The 19,609-nt window shown below is 49.4% G+C and overlaps 1 protein-coding gene across 4 annotated transcripts in view; it reads left to right on the top strand.

Annotated features, from left to right (window-relative positions):
• Window positions 1–19,609, top strand: part of SLC43A2 (solute carrier family 43 member 2) — a 39,061-nt gene that overhangs the window by 5,054 nt on the left and 14,398 nt on the right. For all 4 annotated transcript variants that reach the window (XM_061143056.1, XM_061143057.1, XM_061143055.1 and 1 more), the window contains exons 3-5: window positions 4,386–4,593; window positions 6,382–6,437; window positions 7,557–7,633. In XM_061143056.1, the coding sequence (XP_060999039.1) occupies window positions 4,386–4,593; window positions 6,382–6,437; window positions 7,557–7,633 (341 nt within the window). The remainder of the gene's footprint in view (window positions 1–4,385; window positions 4,594–6,381; window positions 6,438–7,556; window positions 7,634–19,609) is intronic.

The raw sequence follows: 19,609 nt of genomic DNA, 5'->3' as shown, positions 1-19,609 counted from the left end.
CTCGTGTGTCTTTTATTCTCTAAGCATTTTCTCTCTCAACTGCCTCTGACCCAGCTGGTACAGCATCAGTACAGCCTGAAGGTCAGGAGGAGCTTTGAGGTCCAGCCGCCTGGATTCAAGTCCGGTTTCCCCATGTACTGCCTGTGAGACCTCGGGGAAGTGACTTACCTGTTTGGATACTCCAGATATCCAGATGTGAACTAGTGAGTTGAGGGGGAGGTGCTCAGTGACACAGGAACCACTAGCGTGGAACACAGTGGCCAGCGCGCACCGGCCCTCTGTGACCACAACTAGGGGGCCAGGCCCTGGCCTGGCCAGCGCGGGGTCCTCTGATTGTCTGTGTCCTGCCTCGGGCTGGCTGTGTGTGAGGCTGACCTCTCGCCTACATACCCCTTGCCAGACGGAGATGCTGCTTCCTGTTGCCGGATAGACTAAGGATTTGAGAGAGACAGGAGATCCTGGGGCAGTGACCATCAGCAGGGAAGTCCAGGGGCCAGTATTGGGCAGGTGGGGCAGGGGGCTGCTCAAGTTTAGGGGGGCCTCCAGCCTGAAGCCCCTTGCTCCTCAAGAAGCCTCGTCTGATCAGCTGTTCTGGTTTGTTGCCCTACGGTAGGGGGAGCCCCCTCCTTGATCCAGGGCGGTTAGGGGGGCCTGAGTGGGGTCACAGCACCTTCTTTTCTCCCCTGCTCTCTTGCTAAGGGTTTTGAGTGCCGGGTTCTGTGAGTGGGGCCGAACAGAGCAGGCATTGTTCCCTGCTCCCTGCCCCGGGTCTCCTCCTAAGCAGCCTCACGCCCGTTCCCTGCACACTCCGGACACACCAGTTCCTTGCCTGTTTGTTCTTGGTTCACCTTCCCGGGTTGGGCTGGGCTGCTCTGGCTGCATCTGTGATAAACAAGTGCAGGTGAGACCCAGAGCAGGCTGGGCTGGGGGAGGGCTGAGCTCTAGGCCGGGAGCAGAGGGGCACCCCAGGGGCTCGGCACTTCCTGGGTGCTTATCTGTTTTGTGTCTCTCCGGCCCACAGTGGCCCAGGTGGGAGCAGAATGAGAGGAGCAGCCTGGGTGTGACGGTGTTTGGGCATCTGCTGGATCTGTGATTATGTGTGTGGGCTGTTTACTGCCAACAAAGCTTCGGGCTCACGGAAGGTTTCGTTCCGTCTGGGGCATGGGGCACTCTCACGTTGCTCCCTGGGCCGGTGAGAGGCCGCTCAGGCCTCCCCACCCCCCGGCTCATCTGTCTCCAGACATCACTACCCGGAGCTCGGAGGGCAGACGGCCAGGTGGCCCCATTGGCAGGGATTTAAGAGAAGGCTGGTGGCCCAAAGTGTAAGGGTCCTGCTCTGTTGCAGCGGCCCTAGGATGAAAGATGGGAGGGAAGATTCCCTTCTCTCCACTCTGACTTCTGTCTCCTGGAGCCCCTCCTGTCTAGTTATAAGGTAACCAGATATCTAAACAATCCAAGATGTTTTTTTTGTCCCCATCTTCAACTAAGAGCGAACCAGGGTGTCTGCCTTGAGTATACATGTTGCCTTGGGATTTTGTCTTCCCTCTCTTGGGAAGTATAGCCGTGGTTTTAGGTCCAGCTCTGGGGAAGACAGGAGCAGGGTGCCCTGGTGCCTCTGATCAGAGACAGTACCTCGCTCCCTCCCCATTCGGTCACGGCTCCCTGCTTGGAACAGCCGAGCCCGCGGCACTGCCAGCCCTAAGTGATTTTGTGTTCTCTGATGGGCTCCAGACCCTACATGGCCACGGTTAGGTCTCACAAGCCAGCGATCTGGGACCCACAGCTGTCCCCTCCCATCTCCATCCACTCTGTTGCGTCTGGGCTGGTTTGCGCACACCTGCACACCAGCCCGGAGGTGACCGTTGCTTTGCCTGGTCCCTCCCGCTTCACATTCAGTCCCTGTTGCTGCTAGCAGAGCTGACACCCGAAACCAGCGGCGACCTGTGAAGCAGCTCTGGTCTTCCAGAAGTGAGCCCCACCGTGGACAAGCAGCTCCGGCGTGCTGGCCAAGGCCGTGTGTGTGACAGTTCTGAGCTGGAAACTCCTGGGCTCAGATGACCCTGTTTGTCATGTGTTTTGGCTGCCAGTGTGTGCAGACATCTTTTGGGAAGCTGAGAGAAGGTGGCGGGGACGAGGGGATGGAAATCTGACTTGTTAGGTTTTGTCTCTGTGGCTTCAGGGGGTGACACTGTGGCTGTGATCTCCTTCAATGCCCTCTGGCTTCAAGTTGGTGCCATGCATCCTGTTTCATTTCTTCTTTCTGGATCCTTTTGGTCAAGGTGATCTGATGCCACTGTTTTCATTCATTCAGTAAACAGCGACGGTGTGCCAGGACCAAGGGGAGGTGCTGGGGACGCGGGTGACTGGAACACAGTCCCTGTCCTAGCCCAGTGGGAGGCTAGACATGAATTCATGCTATGGATGAATGATCAGTTATGGAATTCTGCTTCCAGTTACAGCATCCCGCTCTGCTCCCCACCAGTTGCATTATTATCCTCGTTCCAAGTCTCCCACCAGAATAGTAGTAGTAACAATAACAATAACAGTAACAACAATAATAAGTACTAAGTCGCTTCAGTCGTGTCTGACTGCGACTCCGTGGACTGTAGCCCACCAGGCTCCTCTGTCCATGGAATTCTCCAGGCAAGAACACTGGAGCGGGTTGCCATGCCCTCCTCCAGGGGATCTTCCCAATCCAGGGATTGAACCCATGTCTTTTATGCCTCCTGCATTGGCAGGTGGGTTCTTTACCATTGGCACCACATAGTAAGCTCCTAATAATAGTAATAACTTTTAGCTATTGGTTATGAACACTTCCTATGCTTTTGTGAGCACTAAAATGTTATCTGGATTTTCTCTGTTACCCCAAATTCTAGAGACGTAGATATTTTTATTACCTTATGCCCATTTTACAGATAAAGAAACTGAGATAGAGATGAAGTCACTTCTCCAGGGTGATAAAATAGCAAGTAGAGAAATCAGAATTGGAACCTAGAGCCCAGATCCCAGCACCCCCACCCTCAGCATATCCCCCACCAGGACCTGTTGGTCAGAGGTTGGCACAGAACATGATTCACCCAACATGCATCTTCTTCCGTGACCTTGGCTCACCACCGCCCCCCCCCCCACAAGAGAGGCCCAGGCAGGCCTTGCCGACCTCAGCTTTACGGCCCTGGCGCCAGAGGGCCGCATGTAGGAGACAGCACTTATCTGCTGAGAGGTATTTCCTTGAGTCTCCCAGCGTGACCTCCTCGCGTCTAATCAGAGGCTGCTCCTCTCTCTGCAGGATTAGTCAGCATCTCTTAACTAGCAGTCCCAAGAGGAGGAACAGAGCGCATTCACCGCTGTGTGCCAGCCCGTCCTCCACCCTCCCGCCCCTCGCTGCCACAGCACTTTTTCCTTCCCTCTTTTTTGCTGTGTTGGGGCTGGGTGGACTTTGGAGAGGATCATTAAGGACTAGATTATGGCATAGGTGTGGCCACTGGAGACAGTGACATCGTGACCCCAGTGAGAAAAAGAAGATAGGTGCCCTTCGACAAGTGAAAGCAAGTTATTTGGCACTCTTTTATTAAACAAAAAACCTTTCCCAAGGGGGTTCCGTGACTCAGGATATGTAGTAGTTGATGCTATGAGAACATGAGAGAGAATTTAGCACAGGGGATGTGTCTTTGAGAAATCTGATGTATTAGGCGTTAAAGGAAACCTTCTCCTCGATTGACTCACAGCAGCTGAGACCAGCAGCTTGTCCTTCCCAAGTGGTCTAGGGTCCCCCTCCTGTATGCTGGCCACAGACTGCTTCCATGGACAGAGCTGCAGAGTTCCAGCCAGCTTGGGGAACCCACAGCCCAGGCTGGGTCCCAAAGTGTGCTATTCTAGGTGTCGCTTACTCTAGAGTTGGAATCCTGGGACTTCCCTGGTGGTCCAGCGGCTAAGAGTCTGAGCTCTCAATGCAGGGGGCCCAGGTTTGATCCTTGATCAGGGAAATAGATCCCACATGCCGCAACTAAGACCTGGTGCAGCCAAATAAATAAATGGGAATCCCAACCTGGGGCTTGTGGGTGCTGCAAAGGACACAAGAAGGCCCTGAGACTGTGGGCAAGACTTTTCTAAGGAGCAATAGAGGCACTTTCTGTATTGGATTCTTCAAAGGGAAGGTGACTCCCCCCTCCCCCTGCAAAAAAAAGTTAAGAATCTCTGTATTATCACTTCAGGGAGTTTTGGCCACATGGACATCCCAGCCTGCTGGGGGTATTCAGAGCTCTGAAGGGGCCCAGAGCTAGCCCTGGCTGCCTCAGTGGGCTGACTCTGGGTGGGCACCTGCCCCTCTGGTCTTTGGAGATCCCTGCCATGACCCTATGATCAGGTTCCCCTCCCTCTACACACAGAGAATGTCACCAACGTCACAGTGGGGGCCACGGCAGAACCGGAGCCTGAGGAGGTGAGCCGGATGAATGGCTGGCTCAGCTGCAAGGCCCAGGATGAGATGCTAAACTTGGCCTTCACCGTGGGCTCCTTCCTGCTCAGTGCCATCACTCTGCCCCTGGGCATCGTCATGGACAAGTACGGCCCAAGGAAGCTCAGGCTGCTGGGCAGGTCAGTTCTGGGGGGGAGGCAGGTGGGCGGGGTGGGCAGGGGGCCCCTGAGCCAAGATTCCCCACTGTAGGGGATCCTGGTATCCTGTGGTGAGGTGTACTGTGGCGCCCCCTGAATGCTCACCTAGGATGGGGCTCCTGCCCCATCAATAGCTGCTGTGATCATTGTGTTATTCCGATCTGCATAGAAAAGTCACAGGACTCAGGCCTGCCTAGGAGGACCTGCTTGTCATTATGATTTCCGGTCTTTTTCGTCTTCCACCTCTGTGAGATAAAAAGATTTTGAACACATACCTCTAATATAAGCACATGGAATCATCAATCATATACACATCTGTTGGGCTTCCCTGGTGGCTTAGATGGTAAAGAATCCACCTGCAGTATGAGAGACCAGGCTTCGATCCAGGGGTCAAGAAAATCCCTTGGAGAAGGGAATGCAACCCACTCCAGTATTCTTGCCTAGAGAATCCCATGGTCGGAGGAGCCTGGCGGGCTACAGTCCCTGGGGTCGCAAAGAGTTGGACATAACTGAGCAACTAAGCCCACGAGCATATACGTATGTCATTCTTACTGTTTAATGTGCTTAGTTTTTTTCTTCCAGTTTTATTGAGATATTAATTGATGTACAGCCCTATGTAAGACTGAGGTACAGCATAATGGTCATATTTACATACATCATGAAATGAATCCCACAGGGAGCTTAGGGAACATCTACCATCTCATATAGTGTTTTATCTGCTTTGTGATACATATACAAAAGAGATAAAATGGCTGAGATTTTAAATTACAAAATGGAAAATTATAAAATTTCTAAAATTGTAAAATAGTATTTCCCTACCCCAGGCACCTTAGTGGGTCATCTAATGCACCTCCTAGGGTGTGTTCCTAGGCTATAAAACTCCAGTCTGCCAGTCTCAGGGTCAGTCTGCCAAGCAGCTGGCCCTGTCTGGCCAGGGTCCTCCCCAAGCCAGTCCCAATGGGAATGAGCATTGTGCAGGGCAGTGGCTGGCCATGAGCAAGGCCCGTGGCCCTGAAGGGAATCAGTGGGGGATCAGTGTCATTCATTCTTTGGAGCTTACAAAGGCTTGGTCCCCAGCTCAGAGCCAAGTAGAGGGGATTTGAAAGCTGCCAGTCATCACCCCTTGCCCTGTGGGGTTCTTTCTGTCCCCTGACTGAGCGGACACAGGAGCCTGGGGATGGGTTGTGTCCTTTCTCGCTTCACAGACTTGACTCTGTCCAGTCTGGGGAATGGAGCGGGCAGTGCAGTGGGGTGTTTACCAGGTCTGGCTTTGGGGCTTGAATTCCAGCTTAGCCACCTGCTAGCTAGGACACCTTGGAGAATTTCATTTTTGTTTCTATGTTGGGTTTTTAAAATTTTATTTATTTTTAGGTATTTGAATCTCTGTGTGTGTGTTTTTTTTTTAACTTATTTTATTGAAATGTAGTTGATTTACAATGTTTACTAATTTCTACTATACAGCAAAGTGATTCAGTTACACATTTGTATGTATACACTCTTTTTTGTATTGTTTTCCATTATGGTTTGTCCTGGTATATTGAATATAATCCCTTGTGCTATACAGTAGGACCTTGTTGTTTTATTTTTGTTATTTTGAGTTTTATTTTTCTCATCAGTAAAATAGAGCCAATTACGCTCCTTAGAACTGTTGAGCAAAAGAATGTATGTAAATTTTCTGAAAGCGTCTTGACATGTAGCAAATACCTCCATATAAACAGTATTATCAATAATGATAATAACCAGTAATGTACTATTTCTCTTTCTTTTTAGTGCCTGCTTTGCTGTCTCCTGCTTGCTGATTGCGTATGGAGCAAGTAACCCAAACTGTGAGTATGCTTTTCCTCTGCCCTTTTGTCAGGGACTGGGGAGACAGCACCCAGACGTTCTCGCAGGCCCACCTGCTCTAGGAAGCTGGGCCAGGCCTGCGCTCACTACTCGAGTTAGAGGGACACTTGTTAGACCTTTACCCAGTGACTTAATTCAGATGGTGGCTGGATAAGCAAATGGCCCCAGACAAATGTCTAAGAGAAGCTCCCAGAGGGTGAGAAACACCCATCTCATTGCTGAGCCAGGCCAGTCCCTGACGGACTCACTGATGCCAACTTGAGAACCAGGCCAGCTGCAGGAATGTGTGCAGAGGTCGTGAGCTGAACCGCTCGGAGCAGCCCAGGCCTGCACTTTAAGATGGCCCAGAAACCACCTGGTCCCTAACTCTGCTCAGGTGGAGCTGATGCTGCAAGGACATTTGGAACAAACACCAAAATAGGGCTTGACTTTCACCAAAATCTTGAGGTTTTTTGGCTGCACTGCACATGTAGGATCTTATTTCCCCAACCAGGGATTGAACTTGTGCCTCCTGCATTGGAAGTGCAGAGTCTTAACCACCAGGGGAGTCCCGTGTTTCACTAGACTCTTATCCAGGCTCCTCTCCTGATTTGGAGGTACCTGTATTTTTGGTTTCAGCGAACAGCTTTTTTAGACGTCTCCCTTGTGGGTAAAGGGGTTCCCTCGTAGCTCAGTTGGTAAAGAATCTGCCTGCAATGCAGGAAACCTGGGTTTGATTTCTGGGTCGGGATGATCCCCTGGAGAAGGAAATGGCAACCCACTCCAGTATTCTTGCCTGGGAAATCCCATGGACAGAGGAGCCTGGCAGGCTACAGTCCATGGGGTTGCAAGAGTCGGACACGACTTCGCAACTACACCACCACTTGTGGGTAAGGTTAGTGAAGAAAGGGGTATGGAGATACACCTTTTGCAAGAGCCCAAACTCCATAAAATAGGCAAGAGGAGGATGAGGCAGAGGCTGGGCAAGCTCCCCAGATGTCCGGCACTAATGCCTGATGACTTGTCATCACTAGCAACATTTGCTCAGAGCAAGCTCCTCGGCAGCAATGGGTTGGGCTCAGGCGTGGTTCCCCTCTTACCAGCCTTCTGCTTCCTTCCAGCTCTCTCTGTGCTCATCTTCATCGCCCTGGCTCTGAATGGCTTTGGTGGGATGTGCATGACTTTTACCTCATTAACAGTAAGTACCATTTTTTAAAAAGATATTTATTTGGCTCTGCTGGGTCTTAGTTGTGGCATGTGGGATCTAGTTCCCTGACCAGGGATGTAACCCAGGCCCCCTGCACTGGGAGCGCAGAGTCTCAGCCACTGCACTATCAGAGAAGGCCCAGTACCAGTTTTTTTGAGAAGATCTCTGTGGACATCCCTTTATGGCTCAGATGGTAAAGAATCTGCTTGCTATGCAGGAGACCTGGGTTCGATCCCAGGGTTGGGAAGATTCCCTGGAGAAGGGCATGGCAACTCATTCAAGTGTTCTTGCCTGGAGAATTCCCAAGGACAGAGGAGCCTGGCGGGCTACAGTCCACAGGGTCACAAAGAGATGTACATGACTGAGCAACTAACACTTTCACTTTCTAGTTCAGTCATCTTTTTGCAAATCTGAGGCAGCTTTTATTGACTCTAATTTGCTTGCCTTCCATTCACCTGCATCTGCTGGGGTATCCCAAGCAGTAGAGGGTTGTTGTTGGTGAAGTTGTGGCAGCAAAGTCTATTTCCGGCTCCCAAGCTGGGGAAGTCCTGCAGGCAGACTGGAAGGCAGCAGAGTCAGTCTCAGAGCAGCCTGTCTCCTGCTTCCTGACCTTGACTCAGGCGCCGAGGAAGCCAGCTTAGTAGCTGTGTGGAAGAAAAATAACCTGCCACCTACTTTCTTTTCTCTTATTTTCTATGGCAGCTCTGGCTAACAGTGAAACCTAAAAACAAACCTCTGTTGGAATCACCCTCCCTCTAGCTGTTGCTTTGTTCAGAACTGAATGAAAAACTCTGGGGAATCACAGAGCCTGCCCCTCTGCTTGGTTTTCTTTCTTTCTTTTTTTAAAAATAATTTTTATTTATTTATTTTATTTTTGGCTGTGCTGGGTCTTCATTGCCACTCAGACTTTTCTCTAGTTGTGGCGAGCCGGGGCTACTCTCTAGTTGCAGTGCTTGGGCTTCTCATTGCAGTGGTTTCTCTTGTTGCAGAGCACAGGCTCTAGGCTGCAGAGGCTTTAGTAATTGTGGCCCCCGGGGCTCTAAGCACAGGCTCAATAGTTGTGGTACACAGGCCCAGTCACATGTGGGAATCTTCCCGGATCAGGGATCGAACCTGTGTCTCCTGCATTGGCAGGCAGATTCTTTACTCCTGAGCCACCAGTGAAGTCCTGCTTGGTTTTCTAAATGCCAAGGCACAGGGAGCCCATCTCCCAAGGGAGGGAGATCCTTTCTTGGGATGCCGAGCACTCTCTTATGGTAGCCCCAGAACACCATAGAATGGGCTTCTTTTGGAAGTGAATGAGACTGCCTGAAGATCTCGGTTGAAAGAAAGTCCAAAAAAGTCCAAAGAATCTTTCCCCAGAAGGAAGAAGGGAGTTGTCTGCAGGTTCACCTGGTCAGGCAGGGGTGCCTTTCAGAGCTGGCCCCTGGGAAAGTAGTGAGAATGCGAGGCTTCCCGAAAGATTTCTCTGTCCAACAGGAAAGTCTCGCCTGCCTTAGTTTCCCCTCGAGAAAGTTTTTAATGACACAGTGCCTCCCAGCCCTGTTTATTTGCAGTGCATTGGCTTCTGCTTTCTCTTTCCAGTAATGAGTCAGGCATCAGGCTGCTGAAGGGCCCTCGTTTAGCTTTGAGGGAGCCCTGGAACCTTGTTGGTCTTCTTCTAAGGAACTTGAGGAGGTACTAACATTCCTGTGACCCCTAGCCTGCAGGCTGTGAGCCAGAGGCCCGGTTGGGTCCAATTCCTCTTCTCAGCCTTCCTGTGCTTTCTCAATTTATTAACTTTATCCAGGTGGGAAGGGTGAACTACCAGGGCCTAAGTCCGTGGAAATGGAGCAGTCAGTGGAGTCTGTGTTAGGTTGAGAGAGGCACTGCCCAGGACTGCATACATCGTGTGCTCCAGCGTGGGGGACTCAACTATCCAGGGTCTCTGGTTGCCTTGCCCTGGTAGTGTGAAGGAGATTGACTTTGTACTCTCTTGTGCATTTTTATTTATTTTTTTAATCAGGTAGATTATTTATTTCTTTGGCTGCACCAGGTCTTTGTTGCAGAATATGGGATGTAGTTCCCTGACCAGGAATCAAACCCAGCCCCCTGCTTTGGGAGCAAGGAGTCTTAGTCCTTGGACCCCTAGGGAAGTCCCAACCAGATAGATTTTTTTTTTTTTAATGGATGTATCTCCCACCCTCTCAAATTCCCAGGGGAAGACACATGTTGAAGCTGTACAAAGCATGTTAGAACTGTCAAACGCACCAATTCTGTTCAGCTGTGTCCACTGCAAAGCAGGAGCCACAGTTCTGCTTGTTCTTTGACAGCGTAAACATGACCAACTCTTTCATCAAAATGAAAAATGAAAATCTGGCCTCACCCCCATTATTTGGGCCACACTGTCTATGTCATGGCAGTTCTGACTGAATTTCAGGATAAAAGAAAGAGATGGTCCTTGAATTTGAGTATATGCTCTGAAATACAGAAAGGTGCTCTATTGTTATAAGCCTAAAACAGATTAAAAACCTCCTCACCATGAATCCCCTTTAGGGAAGTCTTCAAAATAAGATCATAGTTGTGGTCCACAAATCCTTTTGGGGTGGCTGGGAGGGTCATAAGGATTCTTTTTGTTTTCTTTTCTTCTTAATGATTATAAAACAAAAAGGTTTGATTTTAAAAAGTCAACTATTTGAGAAATGTACAATGTGAACTGTAAAATCCTATAAGCCTAACTTCATCAGTTTAAAATGTAACTCTTTAGTTTTAAAAAAGGAATCTACATATACTGAAGTTCTTTTCAAAAGAAACACTGTTACAACTTGCCTTTTTCACTTGACAATGTATCTCTTATGTCTTTTCCTGCCAGTCCTTAGAAATCTACCTTATTATTTTAAACTCTAGAGCTCCCACTTCATAATTAGACAGTTCCATGTGATTCTCCAATATAGATTGCCATGATTTATTTAACCAGTTTCCTGCTAATGGACTTTTGGGTTGGTTTCCAATCTTTCTGTTTTATGATTCTGCCGAAGTGAACATCTCTGTACATGTATTTCGATAAAATAAATTCCAGGCCCCAAGTTCAGCATGTTTTAAATTTTAATGTAGACTGTCAAATGGTCTTCCCAAAAGGGTATACACAGTTGCTGGCCTTCCACCATATCTGAGAAGTTTTCTTCCACACCCCTTCCAACACCCTGTCCAGATTCTTGTAAACATTAGCCAATCCAATCTGGTGAAAAATAATATGTTACTATTTAAAATTTCTTTCTTTAATTGTTAGTGAGATGGGGCATCTCTCCACCTACTTTTGATGATCACTTGTATTTCTTCTGGGATTGCTCCTTTGTGTCTTTTGTCTATTTTTCTACAGGGTTGTTTCTCTCTCTTTTTTTTAAATTGTGTTTTGTAAGCCCTCTTTCATACACACATACAAAATAGTTCTCTATCTGAGTGAACAGTGGTCTTACCCTAAGTTTTTTAGGCCCCTGTGTAGTCCATGAGTAAGCTTCAGGAGGGCTGGGCATTTCTTTGAAATTCTCCAAAAGCAAATTGTGCATGTGTGTGCCCAGACAGGTGCGTTTTTCTAGGGGAGGGTCCGTGGCTTTCACCAGCTTCTAGTAGATCTGTGTGAAGCTGAACGCACTGAAGTAGGAGTGTTTCTCTTAACTCCTTGCTCTCCCACAGGGAGGTAAAGGCTGCACAGGCCAGACGGTGACCAGACAAGAAAACCGTCTGATCATCACCTGAAGCATTTGGTTAGCAGGCATCTGTTGTAAGATAGCCTGGTGGCTTGTCCCTCTAAGGCTCCCATTCTTGGGTCTGGAGCAGAGGTCAGCAGTCTGCTGCCCCCAGGCCACATCCAGACCATTGCAGGCTTCTGTGCACACAGTTTTATCGGCACAGAACCGCTCCCACTTGATTCTTTTGTACTGATGGCAGCAGAGGGAATGGCAGTGACAGCCTCACTGCATGGAGACCACATGGCCTGCAAAACCTGCAGGTTCTCTGGCCCTTGGCAGGGGAAGTCTGACAGCTTCAGGTCTAGAAGCACCGAGAAGCTGCTCAGTCATGATTCCATCAGAAGGCAGGGGCTCCCCCCCCCACCCCGCCCCCAGCCCTTGCTGACCCTCTCCCTTCTAGTTATGTGACCCGACTCCTCAAGCACTTTCCATGTCATCGGCTTCCTCCTCTGTGCCCTGGCCCGAGGGACCTCCTTGGGCAGTCCTCTGTCCCACAAGGCTTCAGATAAGGAGCCTTTCTAGATCAGACCTCGAAAGGGGACAGAGACGCAGGTCAGTGAGGGCAGGCCGTGGCTCTTGGGCCATGTTCTGGGGCCGTGGGGGCTTCTGCTGAGCAGAGCTGAATCTAGTCCTGACACAGCCCAGACCTTTTAAAAAGCAGAAGCATCAGGATCAGCTCCCGGAGGTGCCAAGCCAGCAGCAGAATGGCACTTTCTGTTTGGGTCTCCCAGCCGTGCTCTCATTCGGGGGACAAAGGAGTCTTCAGGGTCACCTTTAGGAGCTTCCTAAATCAACAGCTCTGGGGCCATGGATAATCACTCCGTGACAACCTAGAAATCTGGGGGGAGCAGGGTTGTGTTGCCAGGGAAACCTTAATTGGGGGACTTTATGAGTCCCAAGGGGTTGTGGTATAAATAAGGATGACCAGTGACTGTGAACTGCTATCCCCATTGGTGCTAGCAAACGGGCCCTGACTTTGTAGAATGCCTTTTCCCCACCACCTTTTCCCCTTACAGAGCCAGGGAGGTGTGCATACCCATGGGTGATCCTACCCCTATGAGCAGAGGCTGGCTTTCCCTGGTCCCTGCCTCAGAGGGTCCTGGGCGATGCAACACCATCAGAGGGGGAGGGTGCAGGTCACCGGGGGTCAGGGCACACCCCAAGGTGCCAAGCCTCAGCCTCCTCGTGGGCATCTGCACAGCACACTCAGGTCTGTTTGCTCACTGCCTCGCATTTGTTCAAGTCTTTAACTCGCTTCAGCGGCTGGAGGAAAACAGCGGCCGGCGGCTGAGGTGGCGTCTGGGGGCCACCACCCGACGATCCGGGGCCGGGGTTGCTTAGAGATGGGAGTGGATGCCGCCAACATTGTGAACATGTCTTTTCCACTTCATTACTCTGACCCCTGTGAGCGTGGGCGGGACAGGGAGTTCTGAGCTGTTGAAACCCTCCCAGAAAAGTGATTGCAAAGCGCTGCCAGGCTCCTTAATGAAAAAATTTCTCTGTGGGCTTTCCCTATCTGACTCATGGGAGTCTTACTTGGAGCCTGAGGAAGAAATGGTCCCACGGGAGCTGGGATCTGAGTTTGAAGAGAACAGAGTAAATGTCCATCTTCGAACACCTGGAAGGAGGGGAGGGAGAGGATTCGGGATATAGCAGTGAAACAGATGGCCCCCTCCAGGGGTGTGTGTGGAGTTTTGCATTCCTGCTCTGGTGACCTGTTTCTATGGCCAGGAGAGGGTCCCCACGGCATCCCACGTGCCCCACGTGCCAGGTAAGCAGGGCTCACCTGCTGCCCCCAGCCAGCTCTGCCTCTGGGTTTCTGCTGTGTGCTCTGAGAGCCCAAAGCTGTCAGCCCATCACCACTGGCCCGGGAAAAGTCCACCCATCAGAGGGTTTCCACCCCGTGAAGTTGCCCCAGCACGTGACTGGTTCAGGGGTGGACTGAACGTGTAGTTGGGGCCTCGGGAGGGCTGGACCTGGCTGGGAAAGTGGACGAAGTGGCTAGGGAAGTGGGGCTCCGCCTCCCCACCCCTTGAGCAGTGAAGCGGAAAGGTGACCACAAGGGCCTTTACCTGGCAGCACATGCTTGGAGCTGCCGGTCGTGCAGGGTTAGAAAAGAGCCCAGCTATGCTGAGTCCACTTGTCCAGACTGGCACCTGGATCCTGGCCTGTTCAGGTTGCACAGGGCTCTTGGGTGTGTGCACCAACCACTTGAGGACAAGGGTCACCTCTGAAAGGGGCCCGAGGGCCCAAATGCCAGCGCCCCACCCCCACCCTGGATGGCCTGTGCCATCTCCCCGAGAGCCAGGGTGAGGCCCCCTAGCTGGTGGGCTCCGGAGATCACTGATTTGGAAAGCGGGTGTCAGATGGCTCTTCTGTCCCTGCCTGCCAGCAAGCCCCAGGCCTGTCCTGGGGGCTCCTGGGAAGAGAGACATCTTAAAGAGGGTCCTCCAAGGAGGGCCACCCATCCTCACTGCTGGAGCCTAGGCTTCTGGCGATTTTCGGCCAGTAGCCGGCTCTGAGACCAGCACTCCAGGGGAGGGGCCGTCTGCAGCTGCTGTTTTCCCCTCTGGGAAGGTCACAGAGCCAGGGCCTGTTTACAGTGCAGCCCAGGGGCTGAGCGAATGAGTCACCACAGCTCGCGCAGGGATGGCATTCCGAGGCCGGCTCGGAGGACGGGTTCTGCCTGGCTGAGCCCACTCCAGCCCCCATCCTACCCCAGGGGCAGCAACAGCATTAATGGTGGTGGTGGTGGGAAGCCCCCCAGAGCCAGGAAGGGGGCCAGTGCGCTGCCCCCCACACCCAAGCTGCGAGCGCAGTTGGGAACCCAAGGTCAGGAAACCGCCCCTGCTGAGTGTTTTCCTCGCATCTGTCTCTGCAGCTCGGCTGCAGCTTCCTACTTGGCAGCAGTCGTGGTTCTTCCCCCTCCGCCCGGCCCTCCAGCCGGCACTAGGCGCTCTGCTCGGTCCTCAGCCGCCATTCACTCCATCACCAGGGCTTCTGAGTGGCCATTATGTGCGGCTGAGGTCGGGCAGAGGCAGGAGGAGTGAGGGAGGAGGGGGATGTGAAGACCAGTGGGGGAGGAGACCCAGAGAAGATGAAAGGAGAGTCTGCGGCCAAGGGCAGGTCATCCTGACAGTGCGCCCCGGACTGTGGGGAGGTCGGCCGGGGGAGGTCAGGGAGGGAGGAGGCAGGTAGGTCTAAAAGCAGCTTTGGAGAGGGTGTAAGAAATTTCCAGTGGGGAGAGCAAACAATGCTTAATAAGGAACAGAAAGAGGTGTGAGAGGTAAGGGTAACTGCCTTGATCCTCCAAATCAAGTGTGGACCCTTCAGGGGCCACATGTGTGTTTTCCAGGAGACAGAGTAGCCCAGTGGCTATGCACATCAACATGACCTGCTTTGAATTCTAGTTTTGACCCTTACCAGCTTAGGGATCCCTTGACTATTTTTTTTTTAAGAGCTTTTATTTATTTTTGGTGGCGCTGGGTCTTCATTGCTGCGTGCAGGCTTTGTCGAGTTGCGGCACGCGGGGCCCACGCTTGCAGTGGCTTCTTCTGTTGCGGAGCACAGTCTCTAGGACAGGGCTCAGTTGTTGGGGCACACGTAGGCTTAGTTGCCCCATGGCATGTGGGATCTTCCTGAATCAAGGATCGAACCTGTATACCCTGCATTGGCAGGCAGACTCTTAAACTGCTGGACCACCAGGGACATCCCCTTGACTTTTCTAATCCTGAAGTCTTGTAACCATTAAGTGAGGGTAAGGAGTGACACTTTCTTGGTAAGGATGTTATGAGGGTTTTTAGCATAATAATATTTTCTGTTATAATAATAATGCTGCTATATTATTTAATGTATTAACATAACCGTGTATGCTGTCATATATTATAACTTAATTATCAGGAAAAATCCTCTGATGAAGCTGCTCCTGGGTAAAGTAAATGGGGGAAATTTCCTCTAGCAGGCATGACAGCTTTGGGAGGAAGGGAAGGAAGTGGCTTAAAGGATAAAACACAATTAGTGTTAACATTTGAAAAATAATTAGTGCCCCCAGGGAGAACTTCTCTTCGCCTGTGTTTGCTGTTTTGTGACCACACACTGACCACTGCCAGGATGTTTATGCTTTAGCTTTCTCTGGTCAAGGTCATCCTTGATACTGTTTTCAGAGAAATTTCATCTGACACAGATGTTGTTGTTTAGTCTCTAAGTCATGTCCGATTCTTTTGCAACCCCATGGACTGCAGCCTGCCAGGCTTCTCTGTTCATGGGACTTCCCAAGCAAGAATACTGGAGTGGGTTTGCCGTTGCCTGCTCCACGGGAGCTTCCCAACTCTGGTATCAAACCTGTCTCCTGCATTGGCAGGCAGAGTCTTTACCACTGAGCCACCAGGGAAGCCCTGACACGAATGTTAGGTAGTCACTAAAAGCTGAAATATTTTGACTACCTATTTAAACACTTAGATTGGTCAGAAAAACCCTACCATCAACTATGACATTAAAGGACAAACTGGGGAAACATACCTACTGTATAAGAACAAACTGTGAGGGTCTTCATTTTATTTTATTTTATTTTTGTGTGTGTGAGGGTCTTTAATGTATAAAGAACCTATACCAAATTAATATGAACGAATTAACCTCCTCTTAAGAAGAAAGGACAAATGAGGAATGTAAGTGACTGATTTTAAAAACTATAGGTAAAAAATGTTCAAAGTCATTAGCAATCAGTAAATGTAATTTTTTTTTTAATTTTTTTATTAGTTGGAGGCTAATTACTTCACATAATTTTTTTCAATTCCAATTGGTGTAAGTTTTCTGGAAGGCAGTTTGTCACAGAGTATCAGAAAAAACTTCAAAACATGGATTCCCTTTTGCCAAATGATTCTACTTTTGGGAATTTACCTTAAGGAAATAATAGCTATTTGCATATATGTTTATCTTCAAGCATGTTCATTAAAAAATTTTATTTATGATAAAAATCGAAAAGGATCTGAGAACATAGAGAAATGGTTGCATAAATTATAGGCCATTCAGATAGTTGTTACAAATTATGTGAAGATGAATACAGGACTAAACTAGGAAGTATTTATAATATACAAAGTAAAAAAAAGAAAAAGTTTATAAAATAATATGTAGTCTCTGATTCCAGTTTGGTTAAAAATTATAGGTATTTATAAGAAAATGATTGAAGGCAATTACACCAAGATGATAATGTGGCTATATCAGGGGAATTCTTTTTTCCCCAAGGGGAATTTTTATTTCATTTTTTATGTGTACTTTGTTCTAGATATTTTACAATGAACATGCATTGCTTTCCTAATCAAAAAATAACTAAGGTAAAGTATAAGATGTACACATTCCTGAGGAGACTGTATAGTGTCGTTTGCCCTGAGGCTCTGTACACCCTGAGAATGTATACCGAATGCTTACCAAAAGAACATATTAAGGAGGGGGAGGATTTTCAGGGTGTTGTAAAGAATGTTCCGGGCAGGGAGAGGCAGAGGAGCCAGGAGGGCGGCTGGGAGGCCCTGGGAATCTATACCAGTGCTTACCAAAAGAACATGTTAAGGAGGGGGAGGATTTTCAGGGTGTTGTAAAGAATGTTCCAGGCGGGGAGAGGCAGAGGAGCCAGGAGGGCAGCCGGGAGGCTACCGCCCTTGTTCAGACATGAGGGTGAGGATCTCATCCAGGGTCAGATAGAAGGTCAGAACCCTCTCCCAGATTCCCATCTTGCCTGTCCCAGATGCAGTCTGGGGAGCAGACTCCGGGAAATGAGGTCAGAGTTGCCCACTAGCCCCAAGTTCTGTGGTTCTGTTGGCCTCTAGCTTGGGTTTGGGAAGAAGGAAAAGGGCTGGTAAGCGAGCTGTCTGCTTTTCAGAAGTATCCCCTCGCCCTGTCAAAAAGTTGGAACGCACTTTGCACCCAAAGGTGACTACCATGACAGAAGCGTTTCCTGGCCTGACTGCCGAGTGGCTGTTGTCCCCCATCTGCTTTTCTGATCGGGTTCTCAGCCCTCTTTGTTGCTGCTGCTCCTGTTTTGTGCTTTGTTTCTTTGGCCATACTTCCCTACCTGTGGGATCCTAATTCCCCGATCAGGGATCGAACCCATGCCCCCTGCGCTGAAAGCACAGAGTCTTAACCACGGGGCTGGCAGGAAAAATCCCTCTAAGCCACCTTTGATCCCTTCTTTCTTCACCTGCATTCCAGGCTGGAACAGATTCCTTCTTCCACACAAGCAAAACTAATCTTTGGATTCTCCTTGGGGCAGATACGGGCCTGGAGATGCCTGAAGCTGCCTTGGTGGAATAGCCAGTGAGGTGCAGCCCAAACACGTGAGCCCAGGATCCGAGGGGTGTCCTCTGAACCACAGCATACCTGGGAGGCAGGTGTGCAAAGGGTGAAATTGGGCAGCTTTCATGCTCACCTGGGTGTGCTTGGGTGCCCATGAGCAGGTCACCTTTCCTCTGTCTCCTGCTGGGGAAGTTTCGTATGCTCCTTGTCTCCCTCCGACCCTCTCTGAGAAGCCTGAGTGGGCAGAGGGGGCTGGAAGAAGAGCTCCTTGTGTGTGGCGAAGCTGGAGAGGCACCCTGGCCTCATGCCACAAGATGGCTTTGTTGGCCGCACACTATGGATTTATTCATGCTCCTTTTTAATCCTGGGATCTCAAAACATCTCAAGTCTCTTATTCATGTTTTTTTTTCTTTAATAATGACGCTCAGACATAATCCACATACCATACAATGCACCTAAACTATATAATTCAATGGTTTTTAGTGTATTTATAGAGTTACCAAGTCATCACCAGAATTAACCGTATCACGCCAATCACAATTCTGGACCATGAGCATTTCCTCCCTGTCCCTCCCAGCTTCTTCTATCCCAGCCCTAGACAACCCCTTGTCTAGTCTCTGTCTCTAGGGATTTGCCTGTTCTGGACATTTCACATGAATGGAATCGTACAGTTACGTGGTCTTTTGTGACTGGTGTCTTTCACTCAGCATAATTTTGCAAAGTTTATTCATGTTGTAACATGTATCAGTTCTTCATTCCTTTCTGTGGCTGTGTAATATTCCATTGTGTGGATATACCACAGTTTGCACATCCAGTCATCCTTTGATGGGCATGAAGGTTGTCTCCACTTTTTGTATATTATAAAGAATGCTGCTGTAAACAGTCATGTACATACATGTTTTTGTGTGAACATATGTTTTTATTCCTAGGAGTGAAATGTCTGGGTCATATGGTAGCTTTGTGTTTAAATGAGGAGCTGCCAGACTCTTTTGCAAAGTGACTGCACCATTTTTCATTCTCACCAGTAGTGTAGGAGGGTTCCAATTACTCTGTATCAGCACCAGCATTTGTTGTTTTCTTTTTTAAAAAATTGTTATTTTAGCCACTTAGCATGCACAGGGGGTATGAAGCAGCATCTCATTGTGGTTTGATTTGCATTTCCCTATGATTAATGATACTGAGTATCTTTTCATAACGGTTATTGGCTATTTGTATATCTTCTTTGGAGAAACATCTATTCAGAAATGTCTGTTTGCCCATTTTAAAAATGATTATGTTTTTATTACTGAGTTGTCAGAGTTATTTATATATTACAGATATGGGTGCCCTATCCAATACATGATTCATAAAAATTTTCTCTCTTCGTCTCATCATCTTTTCATTTACTTGATGGTGTCCTTTGAAGTGCAAACATTTTTCACTTGGATGATGTCCCTTTTTCATTTTTAATTGTGGTCAAAACAGGCAGAAGTGATGAGGGGCAGGTAGGTAAGTACATTCACGCTGCCTGTGTTCAGCAAACGGATTAACTTGCAGGCAGCCATCACGTGGTCCATGTTTGATAAAACCCCAGTATGAGTCCAGACATCTTGGGGGAGGGGGGGTGTAGTTTAGGTCCGTATAAGCAGCCTGAGTTCAATAAAACAGGTTGGCAGATCCAGAGAGTGAGTCTCGGTGCCAGGGGCCGTGTGGGTGTGGATGGAAGCTCAGAGCACGTGGTGTGAGCTCCCCCAAGGTTAGCGAGAGCATGGCTGGCTGCAGTTAGGGGAGGATGCGCTTCGCCCCATGCCTGTCTGAATCCGTGACCTCGTGGTCATAGTTTACCATGCCTGAATTTGTATGGAACCCACTGAGGGTTTTAGCTTTGTAGTCATGTCGAATGGGCCCAGGACGAGCTCCTGTGAGATGGGAGCAGTGGCCTCACAGGGAAGAAAGCCTGAGCTTTTCTTGTCAC

The sequence above is a fragment of the Dama dama genome, chromosome 5 (assembly GCF_033118175.1).
Source record: "Dama dama isolate Ldn47 chromosome 5, ASM3311817v1, whole genome shotgun sequence".
NCBI lineage: Eukaryota > Metazoa > Chordata > Mammalia > Artiodactyla > Cervidae > Dama > Dama dama.
This window is presented reverse-complemented; position numbering and strand designations above follow the sequence as displayed.